This window comes from Triticum urartu, chromosome 6A (genome assembly GCF_056163025.1).
Source record: "Triticum urartu cultivar PI428250 chromosome 6A, HENAU_Tu73, whole genome shotgun sequence".
Classification (NCBI taxonomy): domain Eukaryota; kingdom Viridiplantae; phylum Streptophyta; class Magnoliopsida; order Poales; family Poaceae; genus Triticum; species Triticum urartu.
Window position 1 is genome coordinate 111,970,607 of NC_141878.1, and position 26,571 is coordinate 111,997,177.

Sequence of the window (26,571 nt, forward strand, 5' to 3'; positions counted from 1 at the left end):
TTTGATTGATGTAATGCTATTTATGTACTTTGATTGACGTGGCGAGTGTAAGCCAACTATGTATCTCCCCTTTTATTATTTATATTACATGGGATGTTGTGAAGATTGCCTAACTTGCGACATTGCTTTCAATGCGGTTATGTCTCTAAGTCGTGCCTCGACACGTGGGAGCTATAGCCGCATCGAGGACGTTACAGCCAGGTAGGGTTGAGGCGGCGCGGGCGCCAAGTAGGGTTGCGGCGGCGGCGCGCCGTAGTAGGAGTGAGGTGGCGGGGCACCGTAGGGCTGCTGCAGGGGCGGCGCGCCATAGGGTTGGGGCAGCGCCGGCCAAGACGACGGCGACGGCGGCCCACCATGGATCGCAGGAAGGCCGCCCGCAGGAGGAGCAGCGCCAGAGGGAGCACCGATTGGGGTGGCGCCGCGGTCTCCCGATCCGATCGGGGAGCGAGGCGACGACGAGACACCATGGGCCATCGCGAGAGGCTGCGAGGCAAGAAACGACGAGGCAGTAGCGAGAGCCGGCACCGCGGCGGCGGCGGGAGGAACCAACATCGGTGCGACGGCGACGGTGGCGGCGGCAGCGGAAGACATCGTAACCTAAACTGATACCATGTTAAACATATGATTTGGGAACTGCTCGACACCCCTAATCTGAGGTGTGGCTATCTCATTATATAGAGGAACCCAAGGGATATAATACAATGTTACAATACAGATATACAGAGGCTACTTATATACAGTCTAACAACTAGACCAGTCAACAATTTAATATATCGTCATTTCTCTAGGTGATTGCGGGCAGTCTTTTTTATCTTAAAAGAGAAATTCATTATTACTGTACTTTATTTTATAGTTACAGTAAGTAGGGTTACAGTAAGCAGAGATATCTATTCTTCTTCATTACTGACACATTAGTCTTGTTCTCGTGCACTTACAAACGGGTAAACAAGTTTATGTGAACAAGTTCCTGAAGTTGGGCAGGCACAGACATTACTCATCGTGGCTCAACACATCACATGGATGATAGAAGCGATTGAAAAAACAAATGCTGCTGGGATTCCTTGACTTGTTTGTTTGGGTGGCAATTAACCACTAGAAAAAGGGGTGAGAGTAAACGATACATCAATGTTCTTAATCTTAGCTTTGCTCCATCATAGCTGCAACAAGTTCAGGATGGTGGTGTTTTCGTTTTCCTGCTGCAATGAATTCCAAATAAACAGGGTCCTACAAACCAGCAATCAGCACATAAACTTGTTCAGAGGGCTTTAGCATGCAATCTCCACATAAACAGGGTCCTACAAACCAGCAATCAGCACATAAACTGGGTCCTACAAACCAGCAATCAGCACATAATCATACACCAGTAGACTTTAGCATGCAATCTCCAGAGCGACAGTCCAAACCGCTGCTAAATCTACGAAGTTCAGAGCGCACCTGCGCGTTAAGAACCCCTCCCTACAAAGGAGGGGTCAAGGGAATATAATTATAACTTTGATTTTGACGGAATTTAAAATTTTAACTTGGTTTTGATTGGGGTGCGCCTGCCTGGTCCGTAGTGCAACACCTGAGGGCCCCAATGGCAAGCCACTGTGATGGACCGTCCCCCAGAAAAAATAAATTTAATATCGTTGTGGGCACATGGCCCACATATCAGATATTAAACTGATAAGAACAGATACTACACTTGATCTTAGCCAAAAGGCCGAGAAAGGTATGAGTTGTCCTGCTGCCCTCCACTAGTAGAAAATAGGGCTTTGGTCCAGGCCGGGTCAGCCCATTAGTCCCGGTTCAGTCCAGAACCGGAACCAATGAGGGCATTGGTCCCGGTTCGTGAGCCCAGGGGGCCGGCCGGGCCACGTGGGTCATTGGTCCCGGTTCATCTGGACATTTTGGTCCCGGTTGGTGGGATGAACCGGGACCAATGGGCCTCGCTCCTGGCCCACAACCATTGGTCCCGGTTCGTGCCTCAAACTGGGACTAAAGATTACACCTTTAGTCCCGGTTTGAGGCACGAACCGGTACTAAAGGTCCAATTTTCAAACTCTACCCCCCCCCCCCCCCCCCGTGGATCGCCTTTTCAGTTTAAAAAAAAATAAAACAAAATGATGGAAATGTCAAAAAAATAAAAGAAAATAAGTTTTCCATGTGATATATGGTCTAGTTGTTGGGAAAATTTGCAAATGTGAATTTTGACTTTATTTGCAAAATCTCTCTAAAATTTGTAAAAATGGGCATAACTTTTGCATACTAACTCGGATGAAAAAGTTTTTTATATGAAAAATCATCTACTTGAAAAGTTACATCCGATGGAGACCACCTATGGCTTGTTTGCAAATTTGTAGAATTCTCAAATTCCAAAAGGAAAAAAAGTTATGCTCAAATTTCAGTTTTTTTTTTAAATTTTCATTAAATCTGGTCAAACTATGGTCAAACTACTTATTCAAGAAGTATTAGTGTTACTAAATAATTATTCAAGAATATTAGTGTTATTAAATAATTATTTCAGTTTTTTTGAATTTTGGTCAAATCTGGTCAAACTATGGTCAAACTATGGTCAAACAATGGTCAAACTACTTATTCAAGAAATATTAGTATTACTAAATAATTATTGTTTTTTAAAACAATAGTTTCAAAATAAAACTATGAAATGTGTCACTTCATGCTCAAGCAAAATTCCTGAAGGTTAATAGGATTGACATCTTAGTATTGTCAGGAAAACAACAAGTGCAGACTTGGAGCGAGGGAGAATAGAACCCGGAAGTTAAGTGTGCTCAGGCTGGGAGAGTGGGAGGATGGGTGACCGTCCGGGAAGTTAGATAATTTGGAATGATGAGGGGTGATTAGAGGATAAATTGAGAAGTGATGAGGGGTGGTGATTACAGACTAGAGGTTAAAATAATTCAGAAATTTGAAAATCAAACAAAATTTCAAAAAAAAATCATAAAAATTTCCTTTAGTCCCGGTTAGTGTTACCAACCGGGACTAAAGGTGGAGCTCCACATGGCCGTGCCCTTATGAACCGGGACTGAAAGCCCTTTTTCTACTAGTGCTCCCTCACCCTGTGCATTTCAAAACCGAACCGAAAAACCATACCGAAAATAAACCAAACCGAACCGATTTTGTGGTTTTTATGGTTTCTGGTTTCGGTATGGTATGAACTTTTCATACCGATTTAAACTTTGGTTTTTATGGTATATACCGAAAAACCAAACGGTTAACCGAATAAACCGAAGTAAAAATAAATTTGTATTTCTTGAGATGAACCATACAAGTTGTCATTTTTCTTGTACATGAGTCAAATTCACTAATAAGCATGTAAAATTTTCTTGTAACATAGTCATTTTTCTCTTTTTAAAATGCTAAGCACGTCCAGAACCATCAACAGATGAATTAATGCATGCATATATACTTATATATATAGTCATATACTATGTGTAAAATAGTATGTGTTTTGAGTCATAAATTTGCAAATTATTATTACGTCATTTTCAAATTCGCGTCAACTGTCAACTTTGGTTTTTATGGTATATACCGAAACCATACCGAAATAATTTGATATATACCAAAACAAAACCGAACCGTATTTTAATTTCATACCATATTTATTGAAGTATTAATACCGTACAAACCAAAAAACCGTATAAACCAAACCATGTAAACCAAATAAACTAAACGCGCAGGCTGAGCCCTCCCCCCTCGTTTTATAGCTATCTTGACCGCCTCTCCCTCCTCCGCAAGCGAGGTGGTACTAAAGGAAACGAAACGAAACCAAAGAGCAGGAAACCTGCTGCCTTGGGCGACCAGCCAAGCAGCCTATGCGTTTGCCTCTCGTTCGTTTGGGCTTCAACAGGCCCGACAAGAACACCACGGCCCAGTACTATGGCTTCCGGTTTATCCCTGTTCGTTCCGCTCGCTGTCTCTGACATGTGGGGACGAGCCGAGCTTGAAGGACGACGTTGGCGACTACAGCACTGCGTGAGTCTGGGACGAGATACGAGAAATTTCAAGGGATGGGAAACCGTATGAATGTCAGAGAGAGCTGTAGAGATCAATCATCAAGCCATGTAAAGTGCATGGAGAACGTACCATTGACGTAGCTCGGCATTGTCTCTGATAAACTGTGATGGCTACTGGTACGATTACCATGTTTGGGTTATTTTTCTCTGAAAGCAATACACGGCACCAGGACAAAATACAGGAAGCTGGGAATAGTAAATTATGTTCAAAGTAGGTTGCAATCTCTAGGAGAGCATGTGTGTTGCTCAACCAAAAGCGACTTTCGGTAGAAAGCGGAAACTTCACTAGGTTCAGTTAAATAAAGAAAAAATAATCTTCAATGTACATTTTATTCTTAGTAGTATCTCACAGTTCTAAATACTTAAGTTGGTAGTATATGACAAGAATGAAGTACCAAAGGTGATCGGATACATATAAAAGCATCGAAATCAGCTTGACTTGTTGGTTTTATCGGTTGCTGCAGCCATCTTCTGAAGATCATCTGGAGTTTTGGACAAATGTCAGGGCAGTGTGAATCCAAAATATAGCAGAGTCCATTTCCCCAAGAATTCCTCTTCGGTGATGAGTTTCCCATCTTCTGACGATCATCTGGAGTTCTGGACAAGTGATATGTTTTTGTCACAGATTACTGAGCAAATATCTGTTGGATCATGCATGCAGAAAGAAAAGGGTGATGTGATGTTATTGTTATCAGAGATGGCGGTAGGTTCCTGACGTATTACAGTGAACAGAAATCTTATTCGTTCAGTTTGTACCTGGCCTTTCACAATTCAGTTATTGTTTCAGATATTTCAAAAACGCTCGGGGGTATTATTGCTGTCCTGGATTTCCAAAGTGAAAGTGAGCACATTAATTGGGGGATCAATTCCGAGGCAATCAACAGTTCTTGTCGTCAGAGTGTAGCATATATTCTGTATTTTATTAGTCATATGAATGGTCAAAGTTTGGCTCAAAATACCAGGGGGCTTAATAAATCCGGACAGAGGTAGTAAAAACCCACTCTAGTTGATTAAAGTGCCTTCCAGTATCAGCGCTGGGAGTGCTTTAAATCTATTGTCATTTCTCTGACTGCTTGCGGCAGTCTTTTCCTGTTTAAAGTGATATGTATTCTTCCTTTATTTTGTAGTTGCAGTAAGTAGGGTTATGCAGATACTAGCTAGTATGGTATGTGATGTTCAGCATCCTCGGATTACGGCTTCGTTGTTTTCCAGGAAGAAGCTTTCCAGTGGTTGTATAGTAGAGTCTGTTTCACCAAGAAATCAAATCCTTTTCGGTCGTGAGTTTCAGTTATGGCTCGGAAGCTTGAATGGCCCACCGATGGCTGAAGTGGATGCTGATGGTTCTTGCTTCAGAATACTTACTTGCTCTGTTCTCCGACTCTAGAAAAGACTGGTCAGGGAAAAGGATGTACTACATGAGAAATTCATAACAGGCATAAGCAGACAAACAAGGAGATGGTAGCATCCTTTTATGCGGATCACACTTTCATGTAAACCGATGTATTATATTGTTTAACCCCCCCCCCCCCCCCCCCCCCCCCCTCTTTATTTCTAAGCATGCACATGTGAAATGTTAAACAAGAGTAGTAAGCAAAATCCAAACTATTCAAAAAAAAGAGTAGTTAAACACATAATAGAATACAAATCTCTGTTCCTCAACATTACTGATATATAAGTGCTATACTCGTGCACTTACAGAATGGTAAACAGACTTCCTTCAAGTTGGGCAGCACAGACATCATTCAGTTGATGGCTCAACACATGGATAAAGGAAGCGCTTGAGAAAACAAAATGATGGGATTTCTCGACTTGTATGTTCTCCTTCATAGCTGCAACAAGTTCAGAATGTGGTTGTGTTTTCATTTTACCCATCACAGCGTCAGCAAGTACTACCAAATAAACAGGTTCCAACAGGCCAAATTCGACGCAGAAATCAGCATGGCATGTTGCCGCTGCAGAGTCCTGACCGAGCAGCGTGACAGTTCCTGCTGCCGCTGCTGGATTTTCAGACCATTAGGCGAGACCTTGAGAACACATAACTGAAACAAGTTCAGAACGGCAGCAAGTTTGACACAGCAGATCAGCTTTGCTTTGTGGCCGCTAGAAACTGAAAGAAAGTTCAGAACGGCAGCAAGTTTGACACAGCAAAATCTGAACCGTGCAGTAAGAGAGGCCCAGGCAGATTTTCATAAACTTGGAAACATTTGAACTTTGATTTTGAAGGAACTCAAAATATTTAAGTTAGTTTTGGTTGGGGTGCGCCTGCCTGGGCTGTAGTGCAACACCCAAGCGACACCTGAGGGCCCCAATGGCAAGCCACTGTGATGGACCCTCCCTCACAAAAAATAAATTTAATATCGTTGTGGACACATGGCCCACATATCAGATATTAAACTGATAAGAACAGATACTACACTTGATCTTAGCCAAAAGGCCGAGAAAGGTATGAGTTCTCCTGCTGCCCTCCCCCTCCTTTTATAGCTCACTCGACCGCCTCTCCCCTCTCCGCAAGCGAGGTGGTACTAATCGAAAGAGCAGAGAGAACCCTGCTGTGCTCGGGCGACCAGCCAAGCCAGCCTCCCGTTCGTTTGGGCTTCAACGGGCCCAATAAGAACACCACGGCAGCATCCTTTCACGGCCCACTGCTACGGCTTCCCTTTTTTCCCTGCTCGCTGTCTCTCTGACGTGTGGGGATGGGCTAGCCCAAAGGTGACCAGACCGCACCGCACGAGTCCGTCGCGCTCAAGTTCCTCCTCTCCCTTCTCCAACCGCAACCCCGCGTGGGCGTAGCGATCGATCGAGGCTGCCGACGATGTACGGCGCCATGAAGGACCAGGCGGTCGCGCTGGTCCGGCGGGCGGTGCAGGAGGACGACGCCGGCGACTACGCGGCCGCGCTGCGGCACTACGTGCAGGCGCTCGACTACTTCGCGGCGCACCTCAGGTACGAGCACAACCCCAGGGTCCGTGACGCCATCGCCGCCAGGCTCCCGGGGTACGTCGCCCGCGCCGAGGAGATCCGCGCGCTCCTCGACGGCAGCCCCGCCCCCTGCGGGCCCGGCGGCGGCGACCAGGAAGAAGGACCCCCGCGGCGGCGGGGACGAGGAGGACGAGCGCGCCTCGGAGCGGGCCAAGCTCCGCGCGGGGCTCCACTCGGCGATCGTCTCCGAGAAGCCCGACGTGCGGTGGAGCGACGTCGCCGGGCTCGACGGCGCCAAGCAGGCGCTGCAGGAGGCCGTCGTGCTCCCCGTCAGGTTCCCGCAGTTCTTCACCGGTACGTGATCAGGTGCCACAAGATTCTTCGTCGATTTCGCCTCAATTCGGAGGAAGCGCCTGTTTGTGACAGTTCACAATTAATTGCAGGCAAGCGGAGGCCGTGGAGGTAGGGGTGGACTAACGAGCAGCTCGGCTCGTTAAGCTCGTGCTCGTTAAGGCTCGGCTCGTTAAGCTCGTTAAGATTAACGAGCAGAAAACTCTGCTCGGCTCGGCTCGTTTGAAACTCGTTAAGCTCGTGAGCGCTCGCGGGCACTCGTTAACAGACTATAATGTGTTATGATATACATGATGAGTGTGGAGGTATGGTTTTCAAGATGAAATATGATGACAAAAAGAAATGAAGTAGTTTGTTGCCTCATATGTCGATTAGATTAAATAGATGGGCTGAGGTGCTAAAAAAAAATTGTCATGTAAAATGAAAATATGCGTTGTGCTGTTACTAACGAGCTTAACGAGCTACTCGTGAAACTCATTAGCTCGCTCGTTAAGCTCATTAAGCTTAACGAGCTAAAATCAATGATTGGCTCTGTTCATTAAGAAGCGAGCTACGAGCTTAACGAGCCAAACTATCGAGCGTTTATTAAGCTCGCGAGCTACGAGTTTTTGGTCCAGCCCTACGTGGAGGGCGTTCCTCCTGTACGGGCCGCCGGGGACGGGGAAGTCCTACTTGGCCAAAGCCGTCGCGACGGAGGCCGACTCCACCTTCTTCAGGTGATTGCTGTGATTCACTTATCTTGCAGTTCCAATCATGTGCTCCAACAACAGAGACACATCACACATTGATTGACAATTATGTTCCAGACCAAACATGTCACATTATTTTTTGTTGCAACGCCGATGTTTGGAGCCAAGGGTTGAATTATTTTGGGATTCCTTGGTGCTAATGCATATCATCACCATCCTGCCACTTATGGACTAATGCTCAGTGTTGAACTAACTGTAGTATATCTTCGTCGGATCTTCTTTCGAAGTGGATGGGAGAAAGCTAAAAGCTGGTCGCAAACCTGTTCGAAATGGCTCGTGAAAATGCCCCCTCCATCATCTTCATCGATGAAATTGATTCTTTGTGTGGCCAACGTGGAGAAGGTAATGAAAGTGAGTCTTCTAGGAGGGTTAAGACGGAGCTGCTCGTCCAAATGCAGGTGACTTCTTCAGACATTGTAGAACACTTGTCACTGTCTTCTTTTTACAAGAAACTAGCAGGATCGTTGTCCTTCAATCAAGTAGAATGCAGTGGCTCAGATTGTTGTCAGAAAAGCAACCGCATGCATATGTCTGTCTATAAATTTAGAATTTGCAAAGTAACTGCCATCGATCACGGTTTCTTCAGCAGTAACTAAACACATTTTTTTGCCATGCTTGTAATATTGCAGGGTGTTGGCCATAACGATGACAAGGTCCTTGTTCTTGCTGCTACAAACACTCCATATGCTCTGGATCAGGTAGACACATCTATCAAATATTCATATAATTACAATGTGCATATTTTCTGCGGGAAAAAAGAATGCACTGCACATCTGTGTGGTGTGTTATCCTTATAGTACTGAACCTGTCATACTTGTGCCCCAGGCCGTGAGGCGACGTTTCGACAAGCGCATCTACATTCCACTGCCTGACCTTAAAGCTAGACAACGCATGCTCAAGGTAATGAGCTGACCAAAAGAAAACTTCAGTCAACTCTACCCCACCTTGACATTGCTACCAACTTCAGTCACCCCTACAAGGTTCAGTTAACTCAGACTTCACCTTCGCAGGTCCATCTCGGCGACACCCCCCACAGCCTGACCAAGAGCGATTTCGAGAGTGTGGCTCACCGGACAGATGGCTTCTCCGGCTCGGATATCGCCGTCTGCGTATGCCACCATACTCCCCCCAGCCTTTTCTTGCACACAATAAACATATGTGGTGTCGAGACACTGATACTTCTCCCTCGCGCGCTTTTGACAGGTGAAGGACGTGCTGTTTGAGCCCATACGCAAGACACAGGACGCCATGTTCTTCTTCAGGTCAGAGGACGGCGGCGGCACATGGACGCCGTGCGGGCCAAAGCAACCGGGGGCCGTGCAGACCACCATGGAGGAGCTCGCGGCGGAAGGCATGGCTGACCAGGTAAACACTATAAACTGCAGCAGCGTGTTATTCTACCTCTCTCTTGCCTCGGTTCATCTTTTGCTCAGGTGGTTTTTCCTATGGCTATGTAGATTACCCCGCCTCCGATCTCCAGGACAGACTTCGACAAGGTCCTTGCGTGGCAGAGACCGACGGTGAGCAAGGCGGAGCTGGGAGTGTATACAAGGTTCACCAGAGAGTTTGGGGAGGAGGGCTGAATTATACGTACACCCAAGATTTTACGTTCTGTAAATGTTGCCATATGATTACTGACTTGAACATTTATAGGCCTGTATAGCTTTGTGAAGTCATAGCAATTCTTCTTGTACATGTTTGTTGGTTAGAAACATCAGAAATTGATTAGACAATGCGGTAGATTTTGTTGATTCTACTCACTCATGAGCACCTGGTGTCAACGGTGTCAGATGGTACTGTCACTAAAAACATCTTTACAGTTGAGCGCTTGTTAAGATTGGGCTTGTGAAGAAATTAGACATCCAGAACATCAATTTCTCTACTTACAAACACCGTTAGGTTTAGGCTACACCGAGCCTACATGCATCATATTCCTGTGACATACAAACTTGCTGCAAAGACAATGTCACGCTTGATGGCGTTGGACGCGATCTCCATTTTCTTGTACAAAGCAGAGTTACCCATTATGGAAGCCGCATTCCTGAACTCCCTACATGTTTCATCCAACCGCACAATTGTTCTTACAATCAGCCCTTCAGATACATCTGTCAGCTCACATATGTCCGCAAAAGGCGTTCCCTGCACATCGACGCGGCAGAAAAAGAGTTAGAATTTTACACCCATCCCACAGAAAGAGTTCCTACCAAGATGTGTGTAGTGGTAATACCTTTGCCCATTCGTAGACAACCTCAACAAGACCAAACTTGAGATTATCACGTGCATACTCCTCAGGATCCACAGGCACCTCGTGCCTCTTTTGGAGCTGTCCTAAGCTGATTGCCGTGTCATAGAGCCTAATACGGAGACAGAGAGAAGAACAAAAGGTACTTGAGGTATGTATCATGTAAGCAATTACACCCTCTGTTCATTAATGTAAGAAACAGAGGTAGTACGTACTTAGCAACGTTACCGGGTCCAAGACACAAGGTGTGCTGGAGAGATAAGCACTAGAAGAAGGCAACAAAAAGAAACTAACCTCCTTTTGGCATCAGCCAGTTTCGGAGTGAGAGATGGTTCTGACGCGTTCCGTTGTTGGAAAACAAATGCAGACATAATAGCCACAGCTTCTTCGGGTTCTAATTCATCCAACTGATTTTCAAATAAACACTCTGTTGATATTAACTCTTCACCAGAGTTCATTTCACATGCCACTCGGCCCTTAAGTTGCACAACAAGATCGGAATCGATGTAATGGATCTCCTTTAGTACATCGATCTGCACACATGGAAAAATAAAATTGTTATAACAGAAATCTTAAAGGGTCAAAATATTAATTGAGGTGCATGTGGTCCACACTCCAAGAAATGATATTTCCCTCTTGGTATCCTGGTTGTGGCCTTTTGAGCAATCCACGGTAACTAATCAACTATGACAGTTCCCAAACACAAACATGTGTAACTGGACCACTCCGCATGCCAATTATGATATTCTGTTTGGACTGAGCCTACATAAACACATTCCATGAAAAAACACTAGCCTCGTGATTTATACTCAAAACCAAACTGTTGTTTCAACTTTCAATACAGTAGGATAGAAACCAAAAACCTCATGTGCAGACCCAGATCAGAAATGATTGGAGAACTTACGAAATTTTAAGTTTCCCAATCCCCTTGGATTCTGTTGTGCCAGAAATAATAGATATGGTTGCTTAAGGAACTTACTTTTTTTTTCTAATCTACCCACAAGAACAAGAAAAAATATGTAAAGTCTTACTCTGCCTTGAAACTGTGGCATCTGCTGAAGTGCCTCATCTGACATTTGGTATTTCAGTTGATCCAGCTCATCCTTGTGCACCTTTTGATCCTTCATCATTGACTTATGTTCCTTCAATTTTATACAACCATGGCACTTGTTTTTAGACATTACTTCCAGTAGGTTGTTATGTGCATGGTATCTTTTAACTTGATCCATGTCTTTCATTTTTAGGTCTGCATTGCATCGAAAATAAACAAGTCAAAACAGTTGATAAATCAAGTGCAGGAAGTGGAACAGAGCATTAAAAGATTATTGAGCTCTTTCCAATCAAAAGAAACGCCTAAATAAATTCACAAAGGTTAGGTAAATCATCAAATGCTGATGTTACATCAGGGAACTCAAGATAAGTTCTACTGTACTAATAAGATAGTGAAAATTAAGAGTTATATGATCACATTTTTTTTGCCTTATCCTAGTTGCAACTTCAATAATTCTTGCTCAAGTCTTTTTAGCACAAACACCTTAGGAGTTGAGGGAAGTATACGCCATGAGAACACATACACCATAGCCCTGTAACTTATTCTACTTACAAGATTGACTATAAACGAATTGGAACATACTAGATGAACACAATAATCAGCATGCAGACAAGGTCTTTTTTCTAATCTGATTTGACCTTTAATGGAATAGCACAAGATTATATATGGCAGTTTAGCCATCGCAGAATATCTGTACCTTTTATTGCATCTAGCGCAGGAGGATACTTTCCATCTGTCTGCTCTTTAATAAGCATTTGAACTGTTTTAGCGTAAGCTGTTTTGCTAATGTCTTCAAGGAGTCCGACTTGATCAATCTTTATTTTGCTTGTACATATACTAATAATCTCTTTATTCTCCACAGCTCTTACTTCAAAACCCATTCCAGATGCGTCCCCCGTGTATGGTAGCTTTATATTGATAACACCTGAACTTTTTCGTGTTCTAGAGGAAGAGAAAAAATCATCATCCATGCCACGTTTTCCTTTCGGCGGGATAATAAAATATCCTTGAGAATCCCCTGGCCCCTTCTCATTTTGACTGGATAAATTAGGGGCTAGCGCAGATGAAGGGCAATCACCGGTCAGTACAAGAACAACATACTGCTTTAGTGTAGTGGATGGATTTTTCACAATTACGCCAAGCAAGTGATCATCATCCTGCCATATAACATACACATTATAATGCGGAAAAGATGCCACTGTTGTGCCAGTAACCATTTGTAATAAAAGTAGGAGAACTAAGCAAGCGCAAAGCACCGCTTTATCCTCAAGCCTACTGTGGTTTATCAGAATCCATGGTAGAAGCGTAGAAAAGATGTTTCAATATTAGAACCTATATGAAATCAAGTAGATTAAATGGGTGACGTCTAGAAGGAACAAAGAACTGATTTAATTAAGGAACAAGTGAGGACCGAACCCAAGCTGTATATCCCACTAACCATGGTGCTACCAGTGAGCCCCTGGATGACCTCTAAATTCGATTCATTATATAGAAGTGACAGACTTACTTGCGTCGAATCAAATAAATTACATAGAAGTGCCACAAGAAGTCCACAGTTAATGTAGCTTGCTTAAAATGGCTGGTCAAAGTTCTTATCATTCAAACTGGAGGTGCTGAGAAAGAAGCTCAAAGGTGGTAAGCTAATTGGGGTCCAACAGAAATTTAGTTCAGTTTTGAATCAAGAAGATGCAGATATCAAGCTTAATTTCAAACACAAGATTGAATTTGGGCCAAGCTCAACTCCAGTAAGCTACTTGTGTGTATACCCATGTCTCCTGAATTGAAGGATTTCTCCCCTTGGTATGGGATCCTTATTTGTTTAATAAAAGGTCGCAAAATTGAATTCTTATTTGTGACAGGATAAGTAAACAAAAAAATCATTGAAAGGATGAACAGAAAAAATAAAGCATGCATAAAATGCAACCCAATAGAATGAATACATACAGATTTGGATTTAACAACCACCAATCTTCCAGGCGCAAGGAACTGCTGAGTAGTGTGCAACTGCATAATTGCTTCTGTGACAAATTCCCTGTGTTCTTCGGCTTCTAGAAACATATCGTAATATTCTTCAATAGAAGGCTCTCCTTTTATGCACCTGATGATTTAAGAATGAATTTAATAAATTATGATGCAGATAGGATAATTTATTGCATGTAATATACGATCTTGCAACTTTTTTTTATTATTACACCATATGGTTAGTGCTTTACCAAAAACGAATTACATGCTTCATAGTGCTATATAGATAACACTGCGAAAAAAATGATGAAAATGTATACTAAATAAGAAAGCCCCCAAAAGGCCCAACGAATGATTGTTAACAAGGTTGTTAACAAGGAGGAAAAAAACTGAACCGCGCCAAGTAGGGGTAAAACCTACGACCTTCTGCATAGGAAACAAACACTCTATCTACTGAGCTGTATGTTTATTTGTTTATTAACTGTATACAAAAGAAAATACCAAGCACCAAACATATCAGCTTAGCATTTGATGACAACCAAAGATCACTGATTCTATGATATGTGCCCTGGATCAACCCAACTGTACATCTAGTCCTGCAAGGTGCTGCAGAAAATGACTATATTGCCACACTCCCATCCTTTTGGGGGCTAGATGTACAGTTCATGACTGGGAGCCTGGGAGGTAGAGGACTAAGTAAATAAATGTCTGCATTTCTGTAACTACGGTTTTTTTTATCTTTTTTATCTTCTGTAACCAAGTCCAACAGACTACTCCAAGATTTGGTTATAAGATATTGCTGCGTATTTACTCATTTGCCAACTTGGACAGACGAACAAAGATTAGTCCTCTAGGAATAGATGGTCGTTTTTGCATATCCAAAAAATGAGACTAGATCAACACATTTGCCAACTACAGTATTTTCTATCACATATTTGCAGTGCCAATTACTCTAAAGCTGTGCTGGGTCTATTCTACCAAGGGTTGTAGTTCCACAAATTAGATACCCAACCCATAAATTAAACATTAGTGCAAGAATATCAAATATTGGCACCAACCGTGTTAATACAATTTGGTAAAGAAGGGTTGATGTCTCACTCGATTGTCTTTGTAGGTTGACGTAGCATTTGCAGAAGCAGCTTTTCCTTCTGAGGCAAATCCTTTTGTGCATGGAATTCTGCGAAACTTCTCTTAAGCATGTCCTCCACCTACAAGACAATGCATCTGTGAAGGATATCCTGTTTCCTCTGGAACATTTTAAAAAGAGCATAGTGGCACACATCGATCTAAGACAGTCACGCCCTCTGTAGGGCCTTTTGGCCTTGGGCATTATTCTTTCCATGAAATACATCAAGACGCATTCTAGCGTCTCCCAAAGCAAAAAATATATACTGATAGTAAAGTCAGTATGCCTAGGAGAAAAGAAAATTAAACTTAACAAAGTTTTATCAAGTATTGAGTATTTCCAGCTGATAATAACATTAACGACAATGCAATCAATTATACTTCCATCTTATGCTCATTCAGAACCAGTGCCAATTGCAACTGCCCGCGACCTCACATCAAACAGTAATGCAAATTAAGCAGACTGCAATTCAAGAAATTTAGTTGAATACATGAGTCGATTTTCTGCTTGTATGTATGGCTGGGTGCTTCCACTGTGTCAGCCATTCAAACAATACCTCGAGATTTGTGCACATGCTCTCACGATATATTTGTGGTAAGAGAATGTGCGCAGATCTCAATGCACATCCAATGGTAGAGATAATGGGGGCACCAACCCATGCCAGGTACAAGGTGTTACCCCCGAATACAGACTCTCTGGTCAACATATTTATCAAAACATGGATTGACAATATACTGTGTTTTAACAAGTAAATAACCTGAGTTGAGCAGTGCAGCTGTTAGGAATAGGAACTTGTATTCTCATGAGGCCATAGCCAGTATACAGGCAAAGAAAAAATGCACTAAACCCCTTAAAACAATAGGGATATCAGACAGCTAATATATACATGTCTAACAGAAGCAAGAGCAACATATATTTCTACCTTATTTCAGTTTTTGGTCTATAATTCAAACATATATATTCGCAATGCATGTGCTTCAGCGCCGATAAGCTCAAGAAAGAAGATTGTATAAGAGGAAATAAGCTGATTTGAGCAGTTTAGCAAGAGGGACATATATGTCGAGTTTATGTTGCAATTTTGAGTATCCAGAGTTGAAAGTTGAAACATATATATTTCAGAGCATGTGCATGTGCCCCATGAGCTCGGGAAATTGAAAGATGGTTGGCCACAGGAAATACACCCACATCTAACTACAAAACTTATTCAAATAACATGGCTGAGCAGGAAACTTTTCTAGTCGACAGTGAGAGGTATACCTTAAGTTCCTCCACACGTAGAAGATGTAGTATCATAGTGTATGTTAGTCGAAACTGAGATTCCAGTCGAGTTGGTTTTCCAACAAGAAGATTTTTCAGATCACTTTCCTCAGGAATTTCATCACGGCACATCATTATCACTGTACCTATGGTATCTAGTCCTCTCCTACCAGCTCGTCCAGCCATTTGAATATATTCCCCTGGAAGTAACCTTCGATGTTCCTTTCCATCAAACTTCCTTAAAGTATCAAACACGACCTGTTGAATTTGCAAGGTTTAGTCGGAGGCACAGAGCAGTTTATCAGAATCTTGGGCTTAAAAGGCATGGTAAGCTCAAACATATAAACTAAGCATGAGCAACAATTAGCTTGATTCCAAATGGCGCACAGAAATAAGAAAAAACACTATGTGCATCAGCCTGACTACATTTATGTTTGCACAAACTAAACACTGGACATTATGTGTAACTGTCAACAGCAAACTGCAAAATATATTTAGAAAAAGAAACCTGTCAATCAATGTTGGCAAGATACTAACAATACATTAAAATTGGTCTAGTCCAAAGCATATTCAAGAGAAGTGACCGCAAACCATAATACAATCACTAGATATTATTGTCCCAAACTCCCAATACACATGCCAAGACAAAAAATTGACAGTTATATCCCAAATCTCAGTGAGGTGAGTGTTAAGTGGTGACTACTTCATGCTTCCCACATGAATAAATCGAAAAAGGACTTCCAAGGTTCTGAACTATAAAACATAACAAAATGACCATTAGCACCTCGCTGCAATTAGAATTAATTGCTAAGGTATAGCAGCTACCAGCCAGAATGAATGATGTTAGTTTACACTAAGTATAAGATATGCATCATTAGCACATTGCAGTCAATTCAAAAAATGAGGAGACAATTGATTGGTTTCATTACCACAGTTCAAATATACAAATATAAGTAAAACTACGAGTGGGTCGACCATGCTTAGTTTAAGTATAATAGAAATATGAAGTCTGAACACAAGATACAGAAATACTGAAACCCTCCGTATGAGAGAAGAAACAAAAAAGAACTCACCGTTCTTGCAGGAGCATTAACACCCATTGCAAATGTCTCAGTGGAAAACAGTACCTGCAACGAGTTTAAGCAAGTCAAAAGGTTCCCACTCGGTTAATTTATAAAATATAACTGCAGCAGCACATGCTATTTTAAAATATAACTGTTTAGCTAGTAGCTGACAACACTGTGGTTTGAACCAAACAATCATTTCACTGTTAGCTCACTCAAGCTAAACAAATTGTCCCCATGATACTGGTTCGGCAATGATTATTCGAGCACAGTGCACAACTGCCAACTAGTAGCCACTACTCACTAGTAAGCATTTATAGTTTTATACTTTGTTTACATCTAGCAAATATCCTACATCATATGGACCGTCCATGAATGTTTCCCTTCAGGCTTCAAGAAGTGCAACTATTAAGACAAAAAGTAGATAGATGACAATGGAGTAGTTAAAATCCTGGTAGCTTAGTACATCAGTTTCTAACATGTAACTGAAAGACGAAAAGAGAAGTCCAGTTTACCCTCACAAGTATAATACGTGGCGCACTTAAACCTCTCAACTATCAAACCTGACATCTGATCTTCCCAGCTTCCAAAACCAGTGCAGAAAACCCTTTAGAGCGGTTTCGCGAGGTGGTTTTGCAACTGTGCTAATAGCTCTCCACAGGTGGAGCTCCGGCTTAGATAAGTAGGAAGACTGCACAGCCATGTCAGGACCCCACATGGACACATAGCATCATGTTTCACTCACTCTCTTCAGGCGAGAGACACCATTGGAGACGATCGGAAAATCAGCTGGGAGGAAGAGTACAATGCTAGTTGGCAGTATTTGAGATGAGCTCGGCTCCATGTGAGCAGCAGACCTGCACCACTGGACTCGAGACACAAGCAGCATACGGGTCAATCATTATCAGCTCCAGATCCGCGCTCAGGTTGAGGAGATAGTTCCATCATGCCATGGCACACGGGAGCTTCATCCTGCTCCGAGTCAGTGCGGAGTGTAGCGAGCTCTGGAAGGCATGGAGGAGCACGCGGCCATCGAGTAAGGAGGTGATGCCTAACAAAGAGGAGCAGGTGGCGGTGGCCACTGGCGGAGCTAGGGCAGATGTTTGGGGGGGGGGGGGGGGGGGGGGGGCAGGCCAGGAGAGACAGAGACAGAAGGCGGGAGGAGGAAGAAGATGACATGCGGGGCCATGATGGTGTGGTTGTCCAATATTCTAACCTATCCACGTTGGAGCTCCATGTGTTCAAAATCGCTGCAACCGTGAAAACACCACCATGCAAAACCACCATAGAGGGTTATTTCCACCAATTTTTAATGTTAGGAAGGTCAGACCTCAGATTTCAGGTTTTATAGTTGACAATGTTAAGTGCGCTAGGCACTATACTATAAGGGGTTTGCGGACCACAGTGAACCTTTTCCAAAGAAGAAATATCAGTTAGATGTTCAAAGCTTAACCTTGATCACACCGCGACAAAACAGCATCTCAACTACTTCTTTCACAATAGGAAGAAGCCCAGCATGGTGAACTCCAATTCCTCTTCGCAGAAGGCTTTGTATTCCTACGACCTAACAAAGATGTCAAAATCTATAGCATTAAAACAAAGTTAAGTTAACCAGTCAAAAACTTTGCTATTGGATAACCTGAGGAAGGTTCCTGTCGGATCCTTTGAGGCGCGAAAAGGCCTTATCACAGAAGACACGGATTTCGCTTTTATCAGAACTACTGGTGAGATCAGCACCAAACATGCTATCTGCTGACCTATCACACCTGTTCTTTGAGAAGCAAAAAATTACCACCTGCAGAAGAACCCTAGAAATGATCAGAAAAGGTCATGTCAAATGTTAAGTAACATACAATAGTACAATAGATAAAGGAAAATTATGTTCATGACCAAAAAATGATAAGATAAATTGTTATTCTACAATGGAGTATTAGGTTCAGAATGCACAATGAAAAGTAACATTTCAAAGCAGAAGAACATGAGGTCCAAAGAACTTGTCGTGAATTAAAACATGGAGAGATGTCAAAAGCAATCTTTCTCACATACAGGCACAAGTGATTTCTTCAAAAGGTTATTTATAAGCGGCATCCAGAATGAAGACTCAGATCTCCTTGACCCTGAGGTGCTTTGCTGAATTGCTGCTGCTCCTGAATTGGTTTGGTGGTGCTTTGGGTGCTTCTGATCTCTCCCTTTACTAGACGTGTCTGGATTTCTGCCTTGAGTTCCAGCACGTACTGCAGGAGTTCCTGATTTTGTTCCAGGTTTCGCTCCAAACTTTTTTGCATTTTTCATTTTGAAAGCGTCCTTGGCGTCTCTAAATCCTTGAGTAAGAAATATATCCTTCTCACATACTTTGTATACCTCTCCAGAGTAGAACAGGCAATGCTCGAGGGGAACGGGCCTTTTGTTAGTCCTGGTGAAATATAGTGGTCATACGGTGATGCAAATTGTGATATGACAAAGTATATGTTGAAAGAGCTTAAGAACAGGAAGCATGTTATTACAAAAGTGCAGTTAAGAATGTAAAATTACACTGTAAGGCGCTGAATTATTTAACCTCACCTAGAGCCCAATATTGTTGAAGCTCCTACACTGTCCAATTATGTGCAACCAAGCCAAAAAGGTATCTGTGTTATGCCCCCCATATCGGGGAAGGGCAAATTGTTGTCCGTATACTAGAGTAAGAAGAGTGTTTCAAAAATACCCCTACTTTAGGGAAAAATGAGAGGGCAAGAAGCAGAACTCAGCTCCCACTATAAACATGTCAAAGGAACGCAGTACCCTGACTGTTTCCTCTAGCTACTCAACTCCATCCTGTGTAATTCAACTCCTCCCTCTATCTCTCTGAGTGTATTTGCATTCTCTCTCAGCCTCTCAGGGACAAATACACACTTGCGATAGGAAAATGTTTAACACCAAATGACACATTTTGTTCCACTGAAAGATGAATCAAATAGGTAACCAGCTAATCATGCAAGCCACTACCACCTGAATTATCTCCATGATCCACGCGGCCAGGCCCTCTAACAAATTACTGGCTCAATCAAACTACATAAAGGTGATTAACATAGCATGTGTATGTAATATCATCATATGTGCGTGCATGTTGATTACTTCTCCGGGATCCAAGCGTGCACCTCCTCATCCATACAGCTAGCAAGTTTTAGTAGGCGTGGACCATTAATAGGTCATATGACATGTTATTAATTTATTATACATGTGAAAAAAAGGGCCTAATAGGATCATCATAATTAGCTTATATGCTTATACCAACAGAAACAGTTATCAAGATTTTTATTGCACAAAATACTATAGTAGAGGGGCTGGTTGGAATTAACAAAACTAGATTAGAGGAGCAAAATCAAATAGGTTCAAGGGTAAACTGTACATTTTTCCCCCGCTTCAAAATTATAGCACGTTACACTTACGATGTGACACGAATTTTCTTCTGTTTTGTTCGGCCAATCCAGTCAGCAAATTCAACTGTATTCGGAACCTGGCAGAATAATTAAAAAGTCAAGCCTAAAGTAAACCTGAACATGAACGAAATAATATGGAATATCAAACTTCAGATTTTTCGTAGCACAACAGTGAAACGCACTTTTCCAATATATTTAATGTGTTAGTTTGTAATCAAATTTTCACATTAACCATTGCTTATCATTAAGCGGTTGCTACAGCCAGTAATAGGTGTGGTTGAATACTGTAGCAGCCAAAAACTTGCATAACCATAACCAGCAAATAAATTGCATTCCTGTACATGTATGACATAATCTAGGTTCCTGGATCATAAGACCATACTTGCTTGCTATGAAACTTACACAATCAGACAATCTTCGATACTATGAAACTTACACATACTTGCCATAATGCTACGACCAAATCACCTTAAGATCTTCAGTATCAATTAAGAATCCAAAGGCAGCTGAATAGTACTAGTATTCCCTGTTCTGAAGAGAAGTCTGAACTATTATGTACTCCCTCCATTCCAATATCTAGTGCGCATAGTTTTTAGCCCATATACCAATGAGTGTGCTGGCATCAAATTTTGGACGAGAAAGCCCCCACTCCATCTCTATCCCAGCCCAGGTCCAAGTAGTAGTACTAGTTCGTACTCCACCCATCAGCGTTGCCGATGCTAGCTAGACTCCGGTGGTGCCGTCGTCAGCCGTCTCCTCCTCCAGCGCTGCCGTTCGTTAGGCGGCTCCTCCTCCAGCGCCGTCGTTCGTCAGGCGGCTCCTTTTTTTGGCTCTTCCCCATCTTCTTCCTCCTCTCCTCCCCCTCACCCTCCTTCATCCTTCAACCAGTGTCGCCGTCGCCAGCCATACATGCACGCGGTGGCCGCCCAGAAACCGGACACGGGCGCGTTGCTTCAGCTGCTAGTCGAATCTTGCCGCCGCCCATCGATTCTCGCTGCTGCCAGACACGGTGCGCAGCTGCACGTGTTGAACGGGCTGGTGGCCGTGATTCCCCCCCCCCCCCCCCAGTCGGTGGAGAACATGCTCTGCCCCGTTGATGCTCGCGTGCGCGTGCTCACGCTGGAGCTCCTGTGGCTGGTGAACCTGCTCTGTGCCACTGAGCTTCACGTGTTGGAGCTCGCCCTCCGTGCGGCGTACTACGGCCGCAGCGCTGGAGCTCCCGCTTGCCGATTTGTGCAGCACCTCGTCCGTCAACCTCGGCCCTCTTGCCTAGAAGCAACTCGATCTACTGTGTCGTCGCAATGGAGGTAGGGATCAGTGGGGATCAGCAACAGAGGTGGCAGATCGGTGGTGAGGCAGGTGGGAAAAGCCGCGAGACGAAGGGATAAGGAAGAGAGAGATGCGAGTGAAGCGGTGGGCTGGGGCGCTGGCTGTTCGGTTTGGTGGGAGGGTAGTTTCGTCCAAAATCGCTTGGGGAGGGAGATACACACTACATTGCGGAATATCTCTAAAAAGCTTATATGCACTATATTTAGGAATGGAGGGAGTACTAAATTAATGACATGCCATTCTTGCATAATTGGCATGACTCAACTATTACTGGGTAACAGTTAACATCAATACTATATATAACATATTTGGTTGATTGCAACAGTCGTAATAAAATTGCAGTTTTCACTCGATCCATACCGTTGCTGAAAGGAGGACAATGTTAATGTGCTTTGGGAGCATTATAATAACTTCCTCCCAAACTACACCTCTCTCGGCATCATTCACATAATGCACTTCATCAAATATTACCTGATTGAATCATTAATCACACATCAGAAACATGAAGCATGATCCCTTAGGCCTTGTTCGGTTGCTTAGGATTTCAAGGGGTTCGAAGGGGATTGGAAGGAATTAAATCCCCAGCAAGTCAAAATCCACCTCAAACCCCTCCAATCCTCTCCAATCCCCTTGTGGTGGGGATTAACCGAACAAGCCCTTAACAAGATTGCAAAAATGTGAAGTGAAAAGTGAAAAACAGAGCATATTACACTAAGAAAAAATAATCAGAAATGCAATGACATACCCATTCAATATCCCGTATAATATCAGCACCTCTGTAGAGCATTGAGCGCAATATTTCTGTTGTCATAATTAAGCAAGTTGCCTCTGGTCTGATGCTAACATCTCCAGTAAGAAGTCCCACATCAAACTTCCCGCAGAAATCTCGGTATTTCTGGTTGCTGATAGTCTTAATGGGAGCAGTATAGACAGCCCTGGTGCAATGCTGCACAATAACGTCTGTTATCATAGTGTCCACACTTACATTCCTTCTATCGAGACATGTCATAATATGTTTGGGAGGGCCTGAATAAACTGCTACAGTACATAGAGAAATAGTGTAACAAAGTATGCAATACTCTAGACATAAATCTACTAACAAAAGTAAAAGTGAGCGTGATTCAGGAATACTGTGTACTTCTCAAAGCAGCTATAGGTAATAAATAGTAAGCTAGAGATCTCCTAACTCAAGCACATTGCTGTCAAGCACATTGCTAACCGCAAATAACAGAGTAAATAAGAAGAATGAAAGGCCGCAGTTTCGAAAAAATATACAGAAAAGAATCAGTGAAGTCAGCCGTACTTTTGATGCTAAAGCAAAGGCATACTCTGCAACAACCGTCTTTCCTGCTGATGTATGGGCTGCCACAAAGACTGATTCCCCCTTCTCAAGATAATATATAGCCTATTTATGGTAAATACAAAGAATACAGGTTAGCAATTGTATCAAGCATTAAGTACCATACTATTCTAACCATAAGGTGATAGCAATTAGGGATTGCTCTTGCTTGTATGCATAACTTTGATAGGAAGTATATGAAGGGGACACCCCTTCTTGCTTCATGTTTCCTTTCGTTCGAAATTTATATGGCAGTCTTGTGTCCCAAAAGGGCCAAAGACAAGGAACAAATAGAAATGGAATGTACCATTTGCAGCTATCATAATACATAATTTGTTTCCATATGTAGTCAATGTGTGAGCCGTAAGTATGAACACAAGTGTCTGCATGAGTGCATGTGATGGATAGAGAATTTGGAAGGGATGCTGAATTCCTAGACTCCTAGTCTATCGACCTCTCAGTATTTCACAAGATGGTGGTAAAATCATATGAGTGCAAATTTATTAGTTCTTAGCACATAATTCTGTATCATGCATAAACCTGAAGCCCTTCAAAATGTGAATGAGCTTTGTCAGAACTATGGTTGAGACTTCAAAACACATAGTTATTCACAGTTTTCAGGGCATAAGGGGAAGGTTAAGACGACAGCTTCAAGTTTCTTAATGTTGATAGCTCGCATGCACAAAGAAAGTTTGTGCCATCCTAAGTAATACCAATACAAATTTAAAAATTCTTTCATATAGTTGCTAGGTAAATTGAAATTGGATGTTTTCTGTTCATGGTAATTGACAAGGCAAATGGTGTAGACGGTCAAAGCACAGAGATATGGTACCACACTATCACCGATTTACTGGTGCATGAACCACTACACAAGCATGTGGCATGGTTGTGCCTATTGAACATCATGTTAAAAGAAATGTGGTTCATGCTCTTAAACAGCATAACACACTAGATGCTCATCAGCATAGGAAACTTCAAATATTCAGATAAAGGTACAGATGCTAATGAGAATTTTACCTCCTTCTGGAACTTATCCAATTCAAAGGGATATTCAATTGCCATATCTGGAACAAGTTTGTGGAAGTTTGTCACAATAGAATTATCCCCAACAACGAGTGCCCAATCCTATTGAGTGAAATGGAAACAAATAACAATCAGTGGTTCGGTTTTCTTCAGAAATGTTGCTGCTTCTGCAACACCAAGCACCAATGAAGATAATGGAATAAGAAACACAACAGATGCAAAGAGTCGCATTTTTTTTATTAATGTGCGCCTACCGTGCCCTCCTGTGCTGGCTTATCATCAACTAATCCACTTGTTTCTCTGCGGGTATCTTTCACTTCAGATGATAACATTTTATCCAAGTCCGTTTGAGCTTCAGAAATATCTCCTCTGACATTAGCTTCCTGTTTGTCAGTGTCTGCCATTGTAAGAGTTTCAGAAGCATCTTGCAACTTATCAACCTTTCGTTCATTGACATCTACAAATGGGAAATGGGAGGATTAACACGGAACCGGATAAGACTTAATAGCATTGAGAAACACATGTAGCCTATATACAGTTTTTTCTTTAAGTAACCGTAATTTATATATGTTTTTTTTCACAAGAAACCATACTCTATACATAGTAGTAACGGGCATTTTATCAATTACTTCATATTCCATCTCTAAGTGTAGGTTTTTGTGTGATCCTTGCGGACTGCATTTTCAAACTTTGGTCTATCTTAGAAATGCTTTCATAATACATTTCTTTTGTCTTTTGCTAGTATTAAAAAACATATTCAAATTATTGCATTGATACTGTGAAAAGTCAAAATGGCATATCTGTAGGTATAGAAAGTAACTGCTGCGATTCAAAAAAAGAGAATATACTCATGTGACTTGAACATATGAAGTACATCACGTTGGTTCCCTCATCTCCAGCCAATTGCTCACCATCATCTTCATGTGGCACAATGTTGACATCATCTTCCTCCCAAGCCATCTTGAACAAATCATCAAACTGCACCGAGTACTTATCCTGCAGAACCATGGGGCAATCAGAATATAATGCCAAAACTGCAGGGATGTGGATGTTGAACCGTAAGCATTTAAGCTGGTTACCGTTGTGTCATTTGATGAAGATGCACGTTCCTCGACATGCTCACCATCCCGGAAACACTTCCAGTGGCTGTTATACTCCTATAACATAAGACAGGAGTTCTTAGTTGTTACTGCCCCAGTTTAGAACACCCATATCATTCCTTAGTAAAATAAACACACACTTTGATATTTAACAAGGATCGCACCTTCAACTGGCCTAAGTCCAATCCCTTGGGGAACCCTGGCGGAGCATTTAGAGCAGGGCCACTACTCATAAGCTCACGCACCCAATCACCATTCCGCGCACCCTCTGGAAATGCCTTCTCCAATGCTGCCGCCTCAGCTGCATCGTCCTGCAGGCCTCCCGGGCGGAATGGCCGGCTGTTGACTCTACCCCTCACAAAGTCCTTCGCCGGGCCTGGCATTCGTGGCACCATCCCCCCAGTCCCCGAGTCAAACACTTGGCTCATCTCCATCTGCACAGACTCAGGGTCCCAAACTTGCTGCTCAGACGACGACAACGATCGTCGACGAAAAGGTGGCTCCCAGGCGGGGACGAGCATGGTGCGCGGGGCAGAGGGCTCCAGAGGCGGCCTGGCGAGGTCGAACCAGTCCACATCCCACACCCTGCCGTCATTGGCCGCGGTAGGGACATAGAGCTCGGGGTTGAGGTAATTGGCCTCGAGGTACTCCTTCACGCTGCTGGGACTCTCGGGCGGGTAAGCCGGCGGCTGCGGTTGCCATTACAGCATCGGTGGGTTTAGGGTTCAGACTTCGCACTGAGTAAAAACGTGCAGTGCGGGACGGAGTTTGGGGGGTCGCGTACCAGGACGAAGTCGGGCACGGGGCTGGGCGGGTGGGGGGTAGGGTCGAGGCGGAGGTGGCCGCCGTGGCCGGAGAAGCTGATGCGGAACGGCACCTCGCTCGCCGGCGATGGGGTGAGGTCGTCCATCGAGACCCCCGCGACGAGGCGGTCCGTTAATCTCTCCACTGAACTCTGCTTCTTCACAAGCTTAATAGGGCGCGGGCGGAGCTAAGCGGCGGCCGGAGTTGGGGCCACGGGGCGGCGCCGGAGATGGGGGGTGGGGATGGCGTCGGCTCGGCTGCTCGCATACTCCGATGCGTCGGGTCACTCTGGCTAGTCGTCTCGCTTCGCCCGCTCGGCTACGCGGTGCGACTCGACCAGATTAGAGCATGTCCAACCGGCGCGATATGACTACGTTTTCCTTTTTTTTCTTTTTTCTTTTTTGAGGGAAGACTGCGTTTTTCTTAGGGAAAACCACATGGCAATTTTATTTTTATTTTATTTTTTGAGTGTTAATATTGCCGCTTTATATTTAATCAACGAAGTTTGAAATCTCGTCCGAAATAACATCCAGAATGCAATCTGGAGGAACACCGAACCAGACCTTACGAAGTTCTTCCCCTAACCCTATCTTAGCTAGCTTATGCGCAACAACATTATTAATTATCATGTCAAAACAAACTTTATTGATCATTAAAAAAACCGTACATCATTTGCAAGGGAGATTACAAGATAATCAGGGGGCTACTCATGCCAAACAACAGAGTAAGCCATGGCATTGCTTTAATTTCAGCAAAGCCCTTAACTAAGGAGTATGGACGTCCTGAACGTCCTTAACTAAGGAATGCAGACGTCCTGGAC

At 43.2% G+C, this 26,571-nt stretch overlaps 3 protein-coding genes, 1 non-coding gene and 1 pseudogene across 5 annotated transcripts; 2 read left to right on the forward strand and 3 right to left on the reverse strand.

Moving 5' to 3' along the window:
- Positions 1–1,530: 1,530 nt before the first annotated feature.
- On the reverse strand, positions 1,531–1,715 carry LOC125517845 (U2 spliceosomal RNA; annotated as a pseudogene).
- A 4,552-nt stretch (positions 1,716–6,267) lies between these two features.
- On the reverse strand, positions 6,268–6,463 carry LOC125517832 (U2 spliceosomal RNA). The gene has a single exon (XR_007287833.2). It is a non-coding gene; the product is annotated as a U2 spliceosomal RNA (small nuclear RNA).
- Positions 6,464–6,543: 80 nt separating this feature from the next.
- On the forward strand, positions 6,544–7,514 carry LOC147964346 (vacuolar protein sorting-associated protein). The gene is given in 3 exon segments (XM_087526871.1): positions 6,544–7,085; positions 7,087–7,289; positions 7,379–7,514. Coding segments are annotated over 3 exon segments (483 nt in total). The 5' UTR covers positions 6,544–6,828; the 3' UTR covers positions 7,402–7,514.
- A 354-nt stretch (positions 7,515–7,868) lies between these two features.
- On the forward strand, positions 7,869–9,728 carry LOC125517258 (protein SUPPRESSOR OF K(+) TRANSPORT GROWTH DEFECT 1-like). Its single transcript, XM_087526870.1, has 7 exons — positions 7,869–8,002; positions 8,235–8,433; positions 8,665–8,733; positions 8,861–8,935; positions 9,046–9,144; positions 9,239–9,400; positions 9,493–9,728. Exons 2-7 carry the CDS (start codon positions 8,305–8,307, stop codon positions 9,616–9,618), a joined length of 660 nt encoding a protein of 219 aa, XP_087382996.1. The 5' UTR covers positions 7,869–8,002; positions 8,235–8,304; the 3' UTR covers positions 9,619–9,728.
- Positions 9,729–9,807: 79 nt separating this feature from the next.
- Positions 9,808–26,080, reverse strand: LOC125517257 (RNA helicase, ATP-dependent, SK12/DOB1 protein). Of its 2 annotated transcripts, none has more exons than XM_048682436.2 (22): positions 25,732–26,080; positions 25,112–25,636; positions 24,927–25,004; positions 24,759–24,843; positions 24,102–24,304; positions 23,842–23,949; positions 22,789–22,890; positions 22,231–22,431; positions 21,846–21,956; positions 20,166–20,233; positions 18,784–19,150; positions 18,377–18,532; positions 18,191–18,301; positions 16,747–16,800; positions 15,674–15,931; positions 14,389–14,498; positions 13,273–13,426; positions 12,026–12,485; positions 11,309–11,523; positions 10,572–10,810; positions 10,263–10,389; positions 9,808–10,174 (listed from the first exon to the last, which is right to left on the reverse strand). In XM_048682436.2, exons 1-22 carry the CDS (start codon positions 25,855–25,857, stop codon positions 9,962–9,964), a joined length of 4,071 nt encoding a protein of 1,356 aa, XP_048538393.2. In that variant the 5' UTR covers positions 25,858–26,080; the 3' UTR covers positions 9,808–9,961. The 2 variants fall into 2 exon arrangements, with proteins under 2 accessions (XP_048538393.2, XP_048538392.2); XM_048682435.2 differs by having other exon boundaries at positions 24,696–24,843.
- Between the last annotated feature and the right edge of the window lie 491 nt (positions 26,081–26,571).